Source organism: Mytilus trossulus, chromosome 6 (assembly GCF_036588685.1).
Source record: "Mytilus trossulus isolate FHL-02 chromosome 6, PNRI_Mtr1.1.1.hap1, whole genome shotgun sequence".
Classification (NCBI taxonomy): domain Eukaryota; kingdom Metazoa; phylum Mollusca; class Bivalvia; order Mytilida; family Mytilidae; genus Mytilus; species Mytilus trossulus.
This window is the reverse complement of record NC_086378.1, coordinates 24651211-24672465: the sequence shown is the minus strand read 5'-3', so window position 1 is coordinate 24672465 and position 21255 is coordinate 24651211. Positions and strand designations below refer to the sequence as shown.

At 32.5% G+C, this 21255-nt stretch overlaps 1 protein-coding gene across 3 annotated transcripts in view; it reads right to left on the bottom strand.

Annotated features, from left to right (window-relative positions):
• LOC134720970 (eukaryotic translation initiation factor 2-alpha kinase 1-like) overlaps positions 1–21255 on the bottom strand; it is a 41691-nt gene that overhangs the window by 7945 nt on the left and 12491 nt on the right. For all 3 annotated transcript variants that reach the window (XM_063583596.1, XM_063583598.1, XM_063583597.1), the window contains 7 exons: positions 19742–20231; positions 18731–18824; positions 17076–17176; positions 16181–16310; positions 14821–14912; positions 12556–12693; positions 10592–10687 (listed from right to left, as the gene is read on the bottom strand). In XM_063583596.1, the coding sequence (XP_063439666.1) occupies positions 10592–10687; positions 12556–12693; positions 14821–14912; positions 16181–16310; positions 17076–17176; positions 18731–18824; positions 19742–20231 (1141 nt within the window). The remainder of the gene's footprint in view (positions 1–10591; positions 10688–12555; positions 12694–14820; positions 14913–16180; positions 16311–17075; positions 17177–18730; positions 18825–19741; positions 20232–21255) is intronic.

Below are 21255 nucleotides of genomic sequence, written 5' to 3'. Positions count from 1 at the left end.
TATGACCCACCAAGTATAAAGTATGAAATATTAACGGTTCTCAAGAGGTAGAGCGGACACAATTTGTTAAAACAACGAACAGATGGACAGACCGAAGGACTGACCTTTGACCTAGGATGCATACATTATGACACATTAACATAATAACAGCTGTCCTCTCAAAATATAGTGTAGATCAAATGTTTTAGCGATGGACAGACCAACAGACAGACAGACCTTTTACCTAGAAAGTTGTACATACATCATGACACACCCTCTGGTGTTGGTTAAAATGGATGTCAAGTATAATATTTGAAATCATAACGGTTCTTAAGATATAGAGCAGACACGATCTTCACCACAGGACACGGGGCTGTCAACTGAAACCAAAGTTTTTTTGACCTTGACCTTTGACCTAGGAAGTTGTACATACATCATGACACGCCCTCTGGTGGTGGTTAAAATAGATGTCAAGTATAAACTTTGAAATCATAACGGTTATCTAGATATGGAGCGGACACGATCTTCATCACAGGACAAGGGGTTGTCAACTGAAACCGAAGTTTTTGACCTTGACCTTTGACCTAGAAATTTGTACATACATCATGACACATCCTCTGGAGTTGGTTAAAATGGATGTCAAGTATAAACTTTGAAATCATAACGGTTCTCAAGATATAGAGGGGACACAATCTTCACCACAGGACACAGGGTTGTCAACTGAAACCAAAGTTTTTTTTACCTTGACATTTGACCTAGGAAGTTGTGCATACATCATGACATGTCCTCTAGTGGTGGTTAATAAAAATGTAAAGTATAAAGTATGAAATCATAATGGTTCTCTAGATATGGAGCGGACACAAAGTTAAAGTGTTATGGACGGACGGACAGACTGATCACTATAGGGCGACCCGCCTAAAGGCGGGGCCCTAATAAAACCTTTTATATACTTGACTAAACAAGGTAACAGTTAAGACTAAGACAGACAGATGCCTCTGCACTCCACTCTAGAGTAAATATTCATTACAGTCAATGTGAGACTTTTTGAGATATTTCTCCCACAGATGCAAAGTTTTATCTTAAAATGCACAAAGTTTAGCATGAGAACACATAGGTTTATGTTTCACTGTAGGAGGAGTTATCCCAAAATGATATGCACCTGTATTGCAAGTTTATAATCCAATCTGGTGCTTTGAAGGTTGCAGCTTTATACAACGGCAGAAGTCAAACCCTGATCAGTTGGGGCAAGTATGGACACAACATTCAAGCTTGATACAGCTCTAAATTTGGATTGTAATCAAATTTTTGACATAATATGAGTTTCTGACACACAAAACAAATGTCAAGATCTTAAAAATATATTGCAAAAAAATTGTGCAATTAAAAATTTCTTCTTCAAACTTTTCAAAAATATGGATTTTACAATTTAAAAGTAGTGTAAGGGTGGGAATTACCTCCCTTACACTGGTTTTAAATTGTCTTAATTGTCCATTGACCATAAAAACGTTTTTGGCCCTTTTGCCCCCAATTCCAATTCATTATAAGCAATGATCCCCCAAAGTCAATACTAACCATCCCTTCATGGTATAGAAACTTGTGGTATAATTTCAGAGAGATTCATACACTTAAACACAAGTTATTGTTTAAAAACTACAAAAATGCTTATTATGGGCCCCCTTTTTGGCCCCTTATTCCTAAACTATTGGGACCATAACCCCAAAAGTCAATCCCAACCTTCCTTTAATGGTATTGAACCTTCTGGTAAAAATTTACAGAGATCCAACAACTTAAACAAAAGTTTTTGTCCGGAAACTAAATGCATCTTGAACGACGACGACATAATAACATTATATGACGCAAATTTTTGCCGTTGTACAAAAATTACAAAGTTTAACCATCTCCCAAAAGAGCAAATACTTATAAACATACATCAAATAATTTGTAAGGGTTCTGTGAAACCCAGTGTCTCCCCTCTTTTTGCTGTTAATAGCAGACTCAACAAATATGAGGAAAAAAATAATTAAAATATTTCTTTCAATTCTATCTTTTGATTATAAGAAACTTCTGTCCAAGTTTGGTAAAAATCCAGATTAGTTGATGAATCTAATATTTTTTTTAAATCTTTAACTGCAGACTGTATGTAATGTAAACAAGGAACATGTGGAAGAAAAACTATGAGCCAAATATGGAAAAAAATGGTACAAAATTTCCTTCTAGATACTATCTATTTATCAGAAACAAGCTTCTGTCCAAGTTTGGTAGTTTTTCAAAATCAGAAGTTTTTTATTTGGCCAAAAATCAATGGAATGTAACTAAACATAAATATGTTCTGTAACTCATCATAATTTCGCTCCTAACAGCTGCAATGCATGTAAAGCCTATTAGCGGACTAGTAGTGGTTGAACCAATTACACATCTCTTGATTATCATTATGAGCATGCCAATCACATTACCACCACTTTGTCTTGAATGTTTTAACTCGAACCCTTTACAACAGAGTTATGATGCATGCCAATACAGACAAACTAGGAGCTATTGGGTTTCATCAAAATGAGATAGTTTTGAGATTTTTAAAAAGTTCATGGAAATTTAATATCATGGTTCTAACAAACAGTCTTCTAACAAATTTTTTTAAATCTTTGTCTCCTAAGGATAAGGGTAACACTATATGAATAATCCTAAGTCAGAGAGGACCTTAATTAAAAACAACTAGCTTTTACTTTAGAATGATTGACATTTGTACCCTATGTTCAACTGATAGGTTGCAAGGCCAGGGTAATATAGACACAATAGACCAATTTTTACCATTATCAACATAAGAATAAAATTGCTGTATATTTTCTTTTTTGTCTCTAGTAGTTTCAGAAACAGAGAACTTCAAGCATTTCATCCTTATTTCTATACTTAAATCCAGAAAATTCCCAGTGACAGCTAAACTTGACAAACTAGAGGCTCTAAAGAGCCTGTGTTGCTCACCCTTGGTCTATAGGCATAATATAAACGAACAAAAATTAAAAAAAATTACAAAATTTATGAAAATTGGTAAAAGAAATGACTATGAATGGCAATAACTCCTTAGGGGCTCAATTGACCAATTTGGTCATGTTGACTTATTTTTAGGTCTTACTTTGTTGTACATATTGATGTTTACATTTTATCTGAGATTCTCTATCTATAATAATATTCAAGATGATAACAAAAACAGCCAAACTTCCAAAAATTACCAATTAGGGGTAACTACCTAACAACCCTTTATCTGATTCATCTGAAAATTCCAAGGCAGATAGATATTGACCTGATCAACAATTTCACTACCAGTCAGATTTGCTCCAAATGCTTTGGTTTTTGAGTTATAAGCCAAGAACTTTATTTTACCCCTATGTTCTATTTTTAGCCATCAGGCGACCATCTTGGTTGGTTGGCCTAATTTACCGGACACATTTTTTAAACTAGATACCCCTCTGATGATAGTGGCCAAGTTTGGTTTAATTTGGCCCAGTAGTTTTAGAAAAGAATTCTAAAAGATTACTAAAATTTATGAAAAATGGTTAAAAATTTACTATCAAGGGCAATAACTCTTAAAAGGGGTCAAATGACCATTTTGGTCATGTTGACTTATTTGTAAATCTTACTTTGCTGAACATTAAATATTGCTGTTTACAGTTTATCTCTATCTATAATAATATTCAAGATAATAACCAAAAACATCAAAATTTCCTTAAAATTACAATTCAGGGGCAGCAACCTAACAACGGGTTGTCTGATTTATCTGAAAATTTAGAGCAGATAGATCTTGACCTGATAAACAATTTTATCCAGGTAAGGTTAACCCATAAAGCTTTGTATTTGAGTCATAAGCCAAAAACTGCATTTTACCCCTACTTTTATTCATGGCGGCCAACTTGATTGGTTGGCCAGGTCACTGGACACACTTTAACTAGATACCCCAATGATGATTGTTGCCAAGTTTGGTTAAATTTTGGCCCAGTAGTTTTAGAGAAGAAGATTTTTGTAACGTTTGCGATGCCGTACGCCATACGCCAAGTGATGAGAAAAGCTCACTTGGCCCTATGGGCCCGGTGAGCTATAAAGGGGCTCATCTGAGCTGCTTTGTGAAAGAGATTTTTGTACAAGAGAGATAACTTTGTTACATTTCCAGGGAACAATGCTTTGAAAAAGTCATTTCTAAGACGTTCTCATATAAATAGTCAAACAATCTTTATCAATAGGGTCAATATATTTGACATAAAAAAATACTTTTATTACATATTTTCAGATCATGGGATCATCACCATTAATAGCCCAGCCTCAGACCCAGCCTCACGCCCAGCCTCAGTGTCCAGAAGAGCCTGTTAATCAAGCACAAATTCCTATTGGCTGTAAGTGTGGCAATCCAAAAGTAAAATGGAGGTGTGAAAACTGCGTCTCAATGTTGTGTGATATGTGTAAAGACAAAAATTGTTTTGCAAAAGGACATTTTATTATTGACATTACAACAATCCAAGTAAAGATTTCAGATGTGAAGGAATATCAGACTACTGTTAAATACCACATGAATTTGGCAGTATCGTATGATGATTCTATATGGATTGGTGATGGAGAAGGGGTAAAAGGTTTCCATCCCTTTACAACACCAACAGCCCTCCAGAATGTTAAACTTGTAGGTGATAAGGTGAAGGTCATATCCAGTTTTAACGTCAATGTATTTTGTGTAGCTGTAACTCCTGCCCATGATATTCTACTGGCTACATGTCAACCAAGACTGAAGCAGATCAAGGCTGGATCTAGTAAAGTGACTGATTCTATTTACTTTGTAGAATCAGAGAGTATATACACATTGCATGTGACAAAAGATGGCAGGGTGATAAGTATGACAAGGATGAAGACAATAACCTTATATTCAGGGATAATGTTCCAAACATTACCAGCACCATCAATGGGAATATATTTGTGGCATGTGACAAAAAAGTGATGGTTTTTGGGAAGACAGAAATCATCAGTATCTATAGAGGACTTTTTACAGTCAATGATGAGTATGAAGAATTCCACCCATCATCATTAGATGCCACACCAATGGACAATATAATTGTGGCTGACATAGACAATCATACATTACACATACTGAACAACACTGGTCATCTACTGACCACCTACAATACCGAGGACATAGAATTATACTTTCCAGAACAAATAGCCATCACTACAGAAGGATCATTCAATGTGTTATATATGCATTGTCTTAATAGCTCCACTAGCATTTTCAAGATGGTCATTGCAGGGTGTTAAATTTCATGTGTAATTCCTACAATAGTGTTTGACAATATATTTTAAATAGACAAATACAGTTTCAAAGTGATCAAATTGACTTTTTATGTTAAATATAGGAAGATAAGTATTGCTATTACTTTATTCACTCACCATTCTTGTTTGGGCTAACTAGTATATTGATAACAGAATCATAAAATTGATAAAAATGTATTTTCTGTTAAGACACACCAGCTTTTTCTTAACTTACAAAGATGTAAATAAAACTGAGAATGGAAATGAGGAATGTGTAAAAGAGACAACAACCTGACCAAAGAGCAAAAAACAACAGAAGGCTACCAATGAGTAGTCATTTCACTGAAATGAAATTTTGAATCAAAACCAAAAAGTATACAGATCTTTAGATTAATATAACAAAGAAGTGTGTAAAGTTTTAAGCAATAATCATAAATTATTTTTGAGATACGGCGCAACATGTAAAAAAAAAACTCCCCTGTTTAACAAAATACTCAATAACTCAAAAATGAAATTTTGAATCATCACCAAAAAGTATACAGATCTTTAGATTAATATAACAAAGAAGTGTGTAAAGTTTTAAACAATAACCATAAATTGTTTTTGAGTTACGGCACAACATGTAATAAAAAACTCCCCTTTTTTTACAAAATACTAAAATACTCAATAACTCAAAAATGAAATTTTGAATCATCACCAAAAAGTATACAGATCTTAAGATTAATATAACAAAGACATGTGTAAAGTTTTAAGCAATAATCATAAATCGTTTTTGAGATATGGTGCGACATGTAAGAAACCCCTCCCCCTTTTTTACAAAATACTCAATAACTCAAAAATGAAATTTTGAATCATCACCAAAAAGTATACAGATATTAAGATTAATATAACTAAGAAATGTTTAAAGTTTTAAGCCATTATCAAGAATCGTTTTTGAGATACAGTGCGACATGTGAAAAAAAACACACCCCTGTTTTAGTTACAAAGTGCCTTAACTCAAAAAGTTTTAATCTTATTTTCACCAAAAAGTATACAGATCATTTGACCATCATAAGAAACAACTATATTAAGTTTCATGAAATTTGGATAAGTCGTTCTCAAGTTACCGTGCGACATGTTTACGACAGACAGACAGACAGACAGACAGACAGACAGACAGAAAGACAGACAGACAGACAGACAGACGGACGGACGGACACCGGACATTTGTATACCATAATACGTCCCATCAAAATTTTGATGGGCGTATAAAAACTATACAAGAATGACAATGGTGAAGGTCTCCTGAATTGGGAGAGGCACATAAATGTGGCGGGGTTAAACATGTTTTGTGAGATCTCAACTCTCCCCATTCACCTCTAGCCAATGTAAAAAAAACCACACAGCAATACATACAGTAAAACTTGATCAATTTAAGAGAAGTCTGAGTCCGATGTCAGATCAGTAAATAAGAAATTAAGCAAAATGACAAGGATACATAAATTTATAAAGAATTACTAGCAGATGCTGACATGCCAGCCCATGACCTCAATTAAACTACCGGTAATTGAAAGATTATGTCTTCTTCCAATGAAAATAACGTACAATCCCTCCCATTAGGAGTTTAGTATTATACCGTAAAACATATGAGAAGAACATATCCCATATAATGACAACGACTGATTTTAGAATAAATGTATTTCTTTCTGATGCAAAGATCCTATAAGTGAATCAATACCAATACCAAACTACCGGTATGCAATCCTTAATGACATGACAATAGTACCCTAACTATATCCCTTCTTAATAAAATTGTTAAAAGGTTTGGTTAGCTTTTAAGGTGAATTCTGATATTTGTGTGCTTTGTAAAGAATATTACCATATTAAAAGATTGCATACAGACTGTGAGACATATATTTTAATGTTCTCTTCAAAAACATATTTATATATATATTTTATTTATTTATTTGTAAGGATATGCTGCATTATAAACTAAAAAGTCATCAACTACCACTATAAATAAAGGCAAGAGTTGTATACAGCTGTTTAAAAGTCATTCATTGAGAGAAAACAAATCTAAGTTACAAACTAAAACTGAGGGAAACACATCAAATATAAGAGGAAAACAATGGATCAACAAAACACTAAAGAGCAACAAAAAACCACAAACACAGAAACTAACTATAAGATGACAACTGCCATTATCCTGACTTGGTACAGGACATTTTATGATAAGAGTGCACACACTGAAATGTCTCGCCTTCTTTACTAATCATTGATATTATATTGATAGTCCTAAATGTAAAGTTTCACTACTACTTTCACATAAACTTAACATAATCCAAAACAAATTGCTTCACTGAGCACAGCTGGATACGACCACAGATGTCCAACCCTGAAAAGTTAAGGCCAGAATGGACACAATATACACGCTTAATACAGGTCTTAATTTGGATTGTAATTAAATTTTGGAAACATAATAGGTTTCTGACACAAAATAATTGTAGTCAAAGAACTTCATACTGGTTATAGGATTTGAATCTATATTCAATTTTTTGTTTTTGTGCAAAACACTATGCCGTTGAATATCCCCCCCCCCCCCTAAAAAAAAAAATGTTTGAAGAAAATTTCTTATATCTGAAATGAGAAAAGTTGTCCATCCCCTCCAGTTTTTTTCCATCTCCCCCCTTTCCTTTATTAAAAAAAAAAATCAGAGGACACAGATGGATTCATGACAAAATTGTGTTTTGGGGATGGTGAAGTGTTGAAAGTTCTTACTTTAATACTGAAAGTTCTAGTTACTTAAAATTATTCCTATTTATAAAGGACTTGGCCCATTAGTAATGAGAAAAATATTTTATAAAAATTTACAAAAATTTAAGAAAATTTACAAAAATTGTCTATAAAGGGCAATAACTCCTTAAGGGGTCAACTGACAATTTTGTTCATGTTGAATTATTTATATATCTTACTTTGCTGACAATATTGCTGTTAATAGTTTATCTCTATCTATAAAAATATTCAAGATAATATCCAAAAACGGTAAAATTTTCTTAAAAATTACCAATTCAGGGGCAGCAATCCAACAAACAGTTGTCTTATTTGTCTGAAAATTTCAGGGTAGATAGATGTTGACTTTACTAAACTCAGTCAGATTTGCTTTAAATGCTTTGGTTTCAGAGTTATAAGCCAAAATCTACATTTTACCCCTATGTTCTATTTTTAGCCATGGTGGCCATCTTGGTTGGTTGGCCAGGTCACCTCACAAATAAAATACTTCAATGATGATTGTGGCCAAGTTTGATTAAATTTGGCCGTGTAGTTTCAGAGAAGAAGATTTTTGTAAAAGATTGCTTTTTGTTTCTAAGAAACAGACTTTTAAACCAAGAAAACTAAACATTGACCAATGAACCATATACATAAGGTCAAGGTCAGATGAACAATGCCAGGCAGACATCATATGTACAGCTTACAATAATCCATACAACAAATATAGAAGTCCTTTTGCTTATTTATTAAGAAAGATGGATGAAAATACAAGAACTTTATATTGATCAATGAACCGTGAAAATGAGGTCAAGGTCAAATAAACCTGTGAGACTGACATGTACGTCATAAAATTTTTCCATACACCAAATATAGTAGACCTATTGCAAACAGTAGCAAAAAAACAGACCAAAACACAATAAAATGCTTCGTTGAGCACAGCCTGATGTAACCGCAGAGGTCCAACCCTGAACAATTGGGTCAAATTTGGAGACAATATGCAAGCTTGATACTGTCTGAATTTGTATTGTGATCAAATTTTGACATGATATAGGTTTTCTGACACTTAATAAATGTGGACAAAGATCTATAACACAACACTGTGCAATTGAAGATTTCTTCTTGAAACTTATCAAAAATTTGAAATCTGTGAATATTTTTGAAAAAAAATCTGAATCCCTTATAAAAATTGGGAAAAAAATCCCCCACCTCCCCATTTAACCCCAAACTCAATCCCAATCTTCCCTTTTGTTTTATGGATCTTTGTGGTACAATGTCAGAGATATCCATACACTAACACACAAGTTATTGAATTGAAACTAGAAAAATGCTTGTTTATGTCCCCTTTTTTACCCTTAATTCCTAAACTGTTGGCCTCATAACCCCAGAAATGAATCACAAACTTCTACTTGTGATATCAAACATTGTGGTACAATTTCAGAGCCATCGAAATATCTATACACAAGTTATTATCCTGAAACTAGAAACATGCGGTTTTTGGGCCCCTTAAAATTCCTAAATGGTTGGACCATCTTCCCAAAAATCAATCCCAACTTTTGTGGTAGTGAACATTTAAAAAATTTGTTCTTTAAAAATTTTATAGAAATCCATTCACTTAAACAAAATTTATTTTCCGGGAACCAATGTGTCTTCGGACGACAATGCAAAAAATAGGAACACAGTCAGATTAAAAAGCTATCCAGTTGGTAGAATCAAAATATTTGTATATCATAAAAATTTGCACAGATGATACACTTAAAAAGTTATATACACATAATTAATGGCTGACCCGTGTTGAGAGAGAGCCATATCTCTTGCATGTAAAAGACACCTTTGTAGAATTTGAGGAGGCTTATGCCGCTACAAGGCAGCACTCACACCGGCAAAGTGGAGAGGAATTAATATAAGTTGAAATAACATGTTTCCCAATCCACTATAAAATAAACATATTTAAACTAAACATACTATTGCAATATTGGAATATGCCGTGAAGGAATTGAAATCTTTGACTGAGGTCACGATTAACTGATGATTGTCATATTTGTATGTATCCATAATACTTTTATTGATCAATACTGCATAAGGGCACTCCCAAATATCAGTTTTGCCTCTTCGAGTTGTTATCCCATTTTTAAAGTGCCTTTCCTGGGAACGATGTATGGTTTACTGGAACAGCCCTAGTTTAGAATTCATTATTTGTATGCAGCATTTTCTTATTCTGATATCTATCAATTCTTAACTATGTCAATGTAAGAAGCATGCAAGAAGTTCTAAATTAAATGTATATGTATAACCAATGTCATTTTATCAACAAATCCACATTCCAGAGTAGCAGTGAATTTCTCATACTTCATGTCCTTACAAAGGAACACCCTACACTTGAAAACTTTTAAAATGATAAAAATAAAACATGTAATCAATCCATTTTCAAAATGAAAAGTAGGTTTATTACTCACCATAAAGATAAAGTTTTTTTTTTTAATGGAAGTCATTATAGAGAATAGTTTTTGTTTTATCAAAAATAAATAATCTTAAAGTATTCTCTATAAACATTTAATGAAGTTCAATAGTAAATGTTATATAGTACCTGTTCCTTGGTTAAAAACAATTCACTTTGTAATAATTCCTTTGTTGTTGGTCTGTCTGAATGCACACTATTGGTCATTTGAATCACAGCCTTTGCCTAGAAGGACAACAAATTAAAGTATTATTTTTTTCTATAATACTGGTCAAATATAGTGTGAAATGATTACATGCATTGAATAAATCAAGGCATATTATTACCAATGTTATTTCAACTGATCGGGCGGAGCTAACGTTTTAATTTGCATGTGGACAGTCTATTTGAAGATGTGTGTGATAAGGATGATAACCGTTATAATTAATACTGATTTCTAATCACCAATAAGTGTCATCAAAGGAATTTACAAAAGAATGACTAGACACTTCATTGATGAGTTTATCCTAAAACACCTATCTATAGATGGACTGGTTTATTATGAGCGAACCGGTTAAACTCCGCCCAGTCAAGTGAAATAAATCGAGTAATACTACAGAATTTATAACAAATATAGACATTTCATTTCTGTTCTTAATCATCATACATTATACATTATACATGTACTTTCATTTTCATAACAAGAGATTTGTTGTGTACACGTGTAAATAAATTGCTTTGCTGATTGAGCGCAGCCTCATAGAACGCAGAAATTGAACCCTGCTAAGCTGGGGTGAATTTGGACACAATATTCAAGTCTGAAACTGTCTGAATTTGGATAGGGATCAAATGTTTTACATAGTATAGGTTCTGACACAAAATAAAAATAAAGATCTTAAAAATTTATTGTGCAACACTGTGCAATTAAAAATTCTTCTTGAAATTAAAAAAAAACAACCTTTTGAACACCCTCTCCTTTGAGCAATTATCCTCACACTCAATTCCAGCCTTTCCTTTGTATTATGGAACCTTGTAGTACAATTTCAGAGAGATCCATAATCGTAAACACAAGTAATTGTCTGAAAACTAGAAAAATGCTTGTTTTTTGCCTTTTTTTGCCCCGAATTCCTACATGAGTTGGGCAATAACCCCCAAACTCAATCCCAGCCTTCCTTTTATTTTATGGAACCTTGTGGGACAATGTCAGAGAGATCCATACACTTACACATAAGTTATTGGCCAGAAACTACACAAATGCTTGTTTTTTACCCCTTTTTGGCCCTTAATTCCTAAACTGTTGTCACCATAACCCCCAAAATGTATCCAAATCTTCTACTTGGTATAAAACATTGTGGTATATTTTCAGAGCAATTGAAATACTTCTATACTATAATCCTGAAAGTAGAAAAATGCTTGTTTTTGGCCCCTTTGAGCCCATTGTTTCCTAAATGGTCGAACAGTCATCCCTTAAATCAATCCCAACCTTCCCTTGGTAGTATTGAACCAATTAATTAAATTTAATAGAGATCCATTCACTTAAACTAAAGTTATTGTCTGGAAACCATATGTGTGTTGGGACAAAGCAGACATCATACCATTATACCATCCCAATAATTTTTTGGCAGTCGAATTACGAAGATAAAAAATTATGAAGTGTGAAATGTCATGTGTGCATCTCCATCAATATAGAGTTCCTTTATCATATTTATCAATAAATGTTTTCAGGCAATGGTTTCTTCATGCTTCTAGTTTTATTTGGAAATTGATTTCTGCAATAACTATCTATTTCTGTGCTGTACAATCTTAATATCACTGACCTCCCAATATAAAATAACAAATTTTTGATTAATTGTTTATTCAGAGTAAGTCTAAACTTTAAAGTTTGAGGTAGGTAACTACCCAAATAGAAGGAGATCTATTTTTACCCTTTGAGCTTATTAATTTTTATGGGGTAAAACTTTTTTATTTATCTTTGAAAAGGAAAAAAAAGGGGAATTCAAAGACTTCTTCCTATCAATGGTAATACGAGAAATTACAGAGTAAGATTATTAGAATTATTTTTTAACCCTTCAAGCCTATGTGAAAAAAAAATAATAGTGAAAATGTGAGGTTACTTGTTCTGGCCAATGTTGTATAAGCTGTGCATCTATTTCTCCTTGTCTCAGCAATTCTAAACTTTTATACTTTTCCATGTCAGTTTTAAACCAATGAAACAATTCATATAATATCACACCCAAACTGTATATGTCACTCTGAAAAAGAAAAAAATAATAATGGCAATAAATTTTTGTTTTGCTTTATTGTTAGAAATTCAAGAATTTTACAATTGTTTGCTATTTTGATTTTATTTCCACTCATTTGTGCATGAATATAGTATGTGTGACATGATATACCACATTTCAATGCATACAAGATAAACATGACAAACAATGTATTTTAAAAACAAAATACAAATTGCAAGTGACTGCAATGTATCAAAGATTAAAGTACAAATATTGTACAATGAGTGTAAAAACTTGTTGTACATGTCTTGCTTAAAAATGTCCTATGAAATTGATTAATATATGCTTTATGACCACTCTCAATTAATTCATCTATATTCAGGGTGAGAACAAACTAACAGTAAATACAAATTATAATTAGGTTCTGCCAGATAAGACCACCAAGATGAAAGACGTCAAATTTGGACTGAAACTAGAAAATTAAGATATGTTAGTTCTGAGTTAATTTTTTTGCTTTTTAACCTATGAACCTTTTAAACAGTTGCTCCAAGGGTACTTTAACGTGCAAAGAGCTTAGCACAGCTCATATACAAGCAGGGTTTCAGCTAGGATTTTGAGGGCTTTAGTCACTTTTGCGCGTGATAAAATTCAGGCTTATTATTTATAATAGCAAGGGGTCTAGGATGTTTATATAAACTAGCTATACATATATGTTTAAGTACTTCAAGGACTAGTCTAGGATCTTTGAAGACTTTAGGATTGCTAATGTAGGCAGTTATTGTCAATATTGAATGAATTGACTGATGTGATGCTAAGATATGAAGATAAGATCAGGGATCTGGTAATATGGTTCACAACTTCACTTCAGTTATTTTCAGGGCACACCCCTGATCAACAAAAGTTGGGTGCCTCTTTTTTTAAACCACTGCACAAATGAACTTGTAACGACTTTTTCACTTCACAATCATTTATATCCTTGAAAATTTCTTTAATATTGGATAGAAGGATCTGCATCTATACTTAATGTGACGATTCTAATGACTGTAGACTGTATCTAGATCACGTTTACTTTCGTTTTTTAACGAAATGAAATGAAAACGGGAAGTGACAATTGAATAATAATTTTAGAATAAAACCGGATTCATCTACGAACTTTCACGCATGCGCAATACATAGAACAGGAAGCACCTGTTTGCAAGTGAAAATATTTACGTTTTGAATAAATTTCATTCTTTTTAATCGAAGTTGTCGAAAGTTTTTGATGAATATTTATATAAAGTATGACAAAAATACGTTAAAATGACGAAATTACGACAAACAAACTGCAAATTATGATCGTAAAGGAAATATTGAAAGTAAAGTTGAAATGTCGGGGAAGATTGTTCAAATGACGAAAATACGACAGAATTGTGAGAAATGATTAAAATGAAATGCTGACTGACTGATTTAACTTAAATAGATTATTATGATGGTCATTTGTGAGGTTTTATAATAAAAATTAAGTGATAAGTGACCCATCTGATTGGCGATAGGCGGATTACTTGTCATCACAACTTTCAACACCTGTGCTAAACGTTAATAACCTGAGGGTCATAAACTTGTCAGAAACATAAAGACAGGTAGAATTCAAGAAATTTGATGTGTAAATATTTTTACACTTTCCAAATTTAAGTGACGAAATTGATATGAAATATTTTCGTCATTTCGTAAACCTTTTCGTAAAATATGAAAGTGACGAGCGCTAGCAAAATCACTGTATACAAGGCACCAGACTTAGCATTTCCATTCCAAACAGAATGTGGCTGATTGTGAATATATCTCTAACAGCCAACCTGATGTCTTTAGACATATTAGAAAAAGTTTACTATCAAAAAGGTTTTCCAGGTGACCATATTTCTATGCAGTGTCTACACAGACCAAAGTTGTTTATCAAGATAACTCTTTTGTAAAGGCAAATCAATATAGAAATGCAAGATTTTGCACTAAAAATACATACATCTTTAAAAAAAAAAACAAAAAAAAACATCCACACCTGCCTAGCAAGCATAGAATATGATATAGATTTATATTTTTAACAGCTAAAATCACTTAATAAAACATAAATCCTTGACTAGATATGTAATCAATCAACCTTTTCATGTAAGCAAGCAATTTTACCTTATTAGTATAAACAGATCCCTGCAGTTGTTCAGGAGCCCCATAAGTTGATGTTCCAACTCCCGTTGTATGTGTATCCCAATAAAATTTATCTGAAGACAGAAAAATAAAGTATCTTCTCATTATTCTATAATATGTTAGCAGAAAATCTTTGTGGCCTTGGTAGCAGAGTGGTCTAATAGTTTATCAACTGTATCAATAGCTTTTCAAAACTGAATTTAAGAATTGAAACCCTGCACATGGCAGGTTTGTTAGACTCCAATCTTAAAATTGACTAGGACTGTGATTTTTCCTGAAGGTCATGGTTATCAGCAGGCATTCTAGCTTCCTTCTGCAATCAAAACTGAACACAACATTAAAGCTCAAAGTGCTAAAAGTGGCATTAAACACCAACAATCAATCTATTAATCAAACTATCTTTATTTTTCCCAATAAGCTATGTTAAGGTGGTACCCAACACTTTCACTAAAATTAATTTGGCTCATTTAATTTTCATAAAATTTTGTCAAAGTATTTACTTTGACCCTTTAACAAAAATATAAAATTTCAAAAATTTTGAACTAACAGTTTTGTCAGAAAAAATTACGCTGGTTATATAGCAGTTTGACAAACACCAGTTTTAATCATTGATATGCTGAATTAAGGAATAACAGTACTGTAGTTGAAGAGTTGCCACCGTCAAATCAAAATTGACGGTGGCAACTCTTCAACTACAGTACTGTTATTCCGATTCTAATGCATTACAAAAAGAAAAAATACGATAAAACTTGAAAAAATGACTAAATTTGTCAAATAAAAAAAAATCCGCGAAACTTCATGAATGATTTTGGTACAAAGAAGTCCAGGCTAAACGTGACGTCATACAAATGAAAACTTACAAACTGGAGGTTATTACGTTACCTGTACGCTTCAAATTGGGATAAAATTACATTAAAACGGCGAATTTGAGGTAGGTGTTGTTTTGTTTTCGATTATATAGTGGTAATCAAACATTTGTTGATTCATCAATTCAAAATGGCGGGTCCCTCCTTAGTTACGCCTGGTCAACTGTGGATTTGACAGCAACTTTTAGCCAATGAAAAAAATTGTTACATCCAAATTGCATTAGAATATTCTTTTTACAACACAACCTAATTAAAATGTTCAGCTGACTTTACGGAGTTATCTCCCTGTAGTGTTAGGTACCACCTTAAACACCAACAATCAATCTATTAATCAAACTATACTTTTCCTAATTTTCCATGATAATAAATGCTTAGTATTAATATATTAAGCTGCAATGATCAGTGGTGACCATATTACTACTACAGCTGGTGGGCATTTTAATATGCATACTTTAACTGGAATACATGTTACATACCTGGACATTCCAAGGGTGATGGTGTTAACAAAGCATCCTCTCGTCCAGAATTTCTCAAGTCATCTTTAGCTAAGCCAAAGTCACCTATCTTTACATGAAGTAGATGACCTTGGAGGAATATATTTCTGGGCTAAAAAAAAATAAACACTTTGAGTATATGATTTTAATACCATCATATCTCTGATTTAAAATGTTAATCAATATTTACCCTGTAATATATCTCAATAAGAGAGCCAACTAATGAAAAAAAATATAACATATTTTTTTAGAGAAATACATTCAGTCTTGAATCCTAAACAAATGGGCATCTTAAGTGTTTTATTATCATTTTTATTTTGTATGAATTCTGCTGTTCATACTTTGGTTATTATAAACAGACCCTCAGTTGCAATAAGGTTGAGTTTGTTTTGCATGAAATTATTTGATAACTGGATTTTGCATTTTTTATTCTGTTTAATGCCATTTTCTATCCAATACATGTAATTTTTTTACATAAATAAGGCCGTTAGTTTTCTGGTTTGAATTGTTTTACATTGGCTTATCAGGCCTTTTATAGCTGACTATGCGGTATGGGCTTTGCTCATTGTTGAAGGCCGTACGGTGACCTTTAGTTGTTTGTGTCATTTTGGTCTTTTGTGGATAGTTGTATCATTGGCAATCATACCACATCTTCTTTTTTATAATGGCAAGTTATTTATGTTTCTGTATAAATTTGTACACCCATGTAAGCAAATAACTGGAAAACTTTTCATTTTACACTTGATGATGATCCCAGCAATGATAATGTTATAAATACTGTTTGAACTAAAGATAAAAATACTGCCATTTTAGGCCACACCAATTTGATATCTAGTTCAACAGAAATCTGCAAGTCTACTCCTTTGTTTGTACTTACTTTCAGATCTCTATGTATCAGACCATTGGAATGAATAAAGTCTACTCCTTTAACTAGCTGTTTGAATATCCTCATGTTAGCTGCTGCATTTGTCTTAAACTCTGTAATAAATTAGATAAAACACTTTGAAATTAATTTATTTTGAGTGTTGAGAACTATAGAAATAGATAGTTTTTCTCTTAGAAACTGTATGAATGTCCATTGAAAACCACAAAATTTTCAGTAAATTGCTCCCTTCATTGACAAACAAGAATATGCATGAAAATCATTCATAAATATAACTCAACATGCAGACATTTATATGTTCAGGTATTTCACATCCAATCTATTATGGTAATATTCTTTACAAAGCACAAAAATATCAGTATAAAAGCAAACAAAACCTTTAAACAGACTTATTAAGAAGGGATATAGTTACAATACTGTTGTCAGGCCATTTAAGATTGCATATTTTGGCTTTAATATTGATTGGGTCTTTGCATCGGAATTAAACACATTTTATTCTAAAACCAGTTGTTGGCATGACATGGGTTATGTTCTTCTAATATTTCATGATGATATAATACTAAACCCCTAACAGGAGGGATTGTGCCTGATATTCATATGATGAAGACATAATTTTCAATCAGTTTAACTGAGGTCTGGAGCTGGCATGTCAGTAACTGCTAGTAGTCTGTTGTTATTTATGTATTATTGTCTTTTGTTTATTTCCTTTTGTTTCATATTCTGACATCAGACTTGGACTTCTCTTCAACTGAGTTTTAATATATATACGTGATATTTTTTTCTATATTGGCTAGAAGTATAGTGGAGGGTTGAGATATAAAAAAAAAAGTTTAACCATGCAGCAATTTTGCGCCTGTCCCAAGTCAGGAGCCTCTGGCCTTTGTTAGTCTTGTGATTTTTAATTTTAATTTTTTGTGTATAATTCTGAGTTTAGTATGAAGTCCAGTACCACTGAACTAGTATTTCTTGCTGCATTAATGACCCATTAGTGGCCTTCAGCTGTTCCCTGCTCTATTGTCAGGTTGCTGTCTCTTTGACACATTCCCCATTTCCATTAACAATTTTTTGGTTAATTATTTGTTATGAAACCTAAAATTAGTTACATCAATCGCCATGCAGTTCCTGTCATACATTTTGGAATAAGTATAGAATTCATTGAGTTTTAACATAGTTATCTATATTGTCTACATTGTGTTTTGCATATTACTGTTTGTCTGTTAGTCTTTTTCTTTTTTAGCCATGGCGTTGTCAGTTTATTTTTGAATTATGAGTTTTAGCGTTCCGTTGGTATCTTTCGCCTCTCTTTTACTTTAACTCAGTAATGGAAGTACAGAATTTGTGCTATAATAAACCAAACCAGTATTTTGCTTCATTGATTTCAAAGTTTGATAGTGGTACTTGACATTTTCATAACTACAAGGCTAGAACTTCACTTAAAAATGTTTATAATAGGACCTTTATAGGGACTTCGGAATCAGGTGTTTTTAAGCTCTGGATTTCCAGATTGACCCTTTCGGGATCCAGGAATTCTTTTTTTTCAAATTTCAGGACCTCAGGATTTCGTGTTTTTAATCCCGGGATTTCCGGATCAGGTGTTTTTTAGCCCGGATTTCGGGATCAGGATCCTACCCCCTCTCTATAATACTCACCAAGAAAAGATGAACATTGAGTATTTCTTTTCTGCATGTATTCCCTGAGTGTCACACTACATAATTCCATTTGTATAAATAATGTTACATGAATCTGAAAATAATGTTTTCATTAATTAACATCATTTTTGTCACACTATACATATTGTGGATTTATTTATTTTGTTGATGCAATTTTATAGTGGTTTTGGACAACTTGCAATTTTGTGGATATTTGATTTCATGAATTTTCAAAAACTGCATGCAAACTCAGAGAAAGTTTTAATTCCATAAGTAATAATTAATCCACATTAGTCCATGGGGTATAATAAAATGAATGTGAGCTTTAAAATACTTAAGAATATTTGTTATAGAAGCTATGTAACAGCATTTTCATTTGATCTTTACAGTTAAACTATACATGTTATAAAAGATTCTAATTAACAATGAGTAAAATGAATTACACTATGAAGGTATCAACAAAAAATCTTAGTTTTTAGTTATGAGCAATTAAAAAATGAAAAGAAGGGGATTATTTTAAAGACTAGTTTCACGTATTTTTGTTGTTGTTTAGAATAATCTGTAGTGGTTAGCCGATCAGACTACAAACACAAAAGATCCTGGTTCATCCATGTTCCGGGAGAAAATATCAGGGACTGAAATGTTCAGCCCTCCCTTGACACCATCTGAGAGTATTGTCTTGAAAATCAATGGCAGTCCGTCAGAACGGGTATATAAATGGCTGACCCATATTAAAAGAGAGCAATATCTATTGCACATAAAAGACACACTTGTAGATTTTGAAAAAAAACCAGGCTAATGCTTCTACAAGGCAGCACTTGCACCAACAAAGTGTAAAGGGATTAATATAAGTTGTAATAACTTGTTTCCCAATCCACTATAAATAAATATGTTTAAACTAAACATAAGACATTAGAATTTTATATGTAGATTAAAACATATCAGTCCTTCACTTTGACTGAAAAAACTGAAAAATATAAAATATATGAAGTATATAATCAAGTGACTTACTCTGGAATGAATGTTATCCTCACTGTAATGATGGTAGCCCAACATAACCTGTTTTTCATGAGAATGGTCATGTAACTTATTTTTACATGTTAAACAATCACAGCTGATACTCCTCCTAATTCTACCAGGTCTATCCCAGAAGGTATCAATATGTGATACATCGTCCCATGCTTGTCCAAAATTACTTGTCTTTTCATTAAACTCAGATTCAAAGAATTTTGAAGTACAGCTATGTTTTGGAACAGTTTTATGAATAACTTTATCTCCACTACCACTGTTTGTGTATTTACTTTCTTTCCCTCTGAGCATTTCACACGCTTCACAGTATTCAGACTGTGACACGATTTCAACTGGTTCCCAACCATCTGTTAATTCAACCAGTTTAGGTAGGCTGCTGGGGTTGTTGTCCATTGAATAGTCATTGTCAAATTTAACATGAGAATCAAATATAATGCTGTCACCAAAATCTGTAGATTTGGAATGATTTATTCTGTAAATGGAAACACATGTTATACTATCATTAAATACTTGTTTTGGTTCTCTAAAAGCAAGAAAAACAAAAAAAACACCCTAAATTCCTGTCTACAGTTTAATTTTTCTTCTGCCTTATACATGCTATACATAATAATAATGTCAACATGGACGTAATTTCATATTGCATTGATTATCTGTTTTTCTGTATGAAGAGGTAAAACATCAGCTGCAAATCATAAAACAGTTCATTCAATGGACTTGAATCCTGTAATTCAGTGGTTGTTGTTTGTTTATGTGTTACATTTTTGTTTTTCTTTCATTTTTTTTTACATAAATTAAGCCATTATTTTTTTGTTTGAATTGTTTTACATTGTCATTTCAGGGCTTTTTATAGCTGACTATGTGGTATGGGCTTTGCTCATTGATGAAGGCCGTATGGTGACCTATATTTAATAATTTCTGTGTTATTTTGGTCTTTTGTGGAGAGTTGTCTCATTGGTAATCATACCACAGCTTTTTTTCTTATATTGAAACATACAATGATGTATTTTGGGACAAACATGATATCACAACTGAAAATAAACCCGCTGTTTTAACAATAACCGGAATGTCTGGGTGTTGTTCAGATCTTCAAGAACAAACATTTAGGGTTAAAACAAATCAGGAGCAGCAAAATTTTCAAATCAGTTAACATGACGAATGTGTTCTATCCCATCTTGGCAGTTACAACAATTCAAATTACATTATTTTTAATATTTAAAGGGTGAGGCTTGCTAAATAATTAAAATTTAACTGTTAAGAGTGAAGAAATATCATAATACATGAGTTAGAGTGGTGGAATCTGTTTCTCTAATGATTTTTTAAAGATTTAGAAAAAGTTGTGTACTTTTGATGTGACATCATCAGGCATGGTCGCCTTTTTTCATGATGTCACAATAAGAAAATTCAGAAGAAAACAAGAAAATTTAATATCACAATAAAATTTCAACCAATCATTTGCCGAGAACAAATTTTTCACTAGTGAGGAGAAATATTTTTCT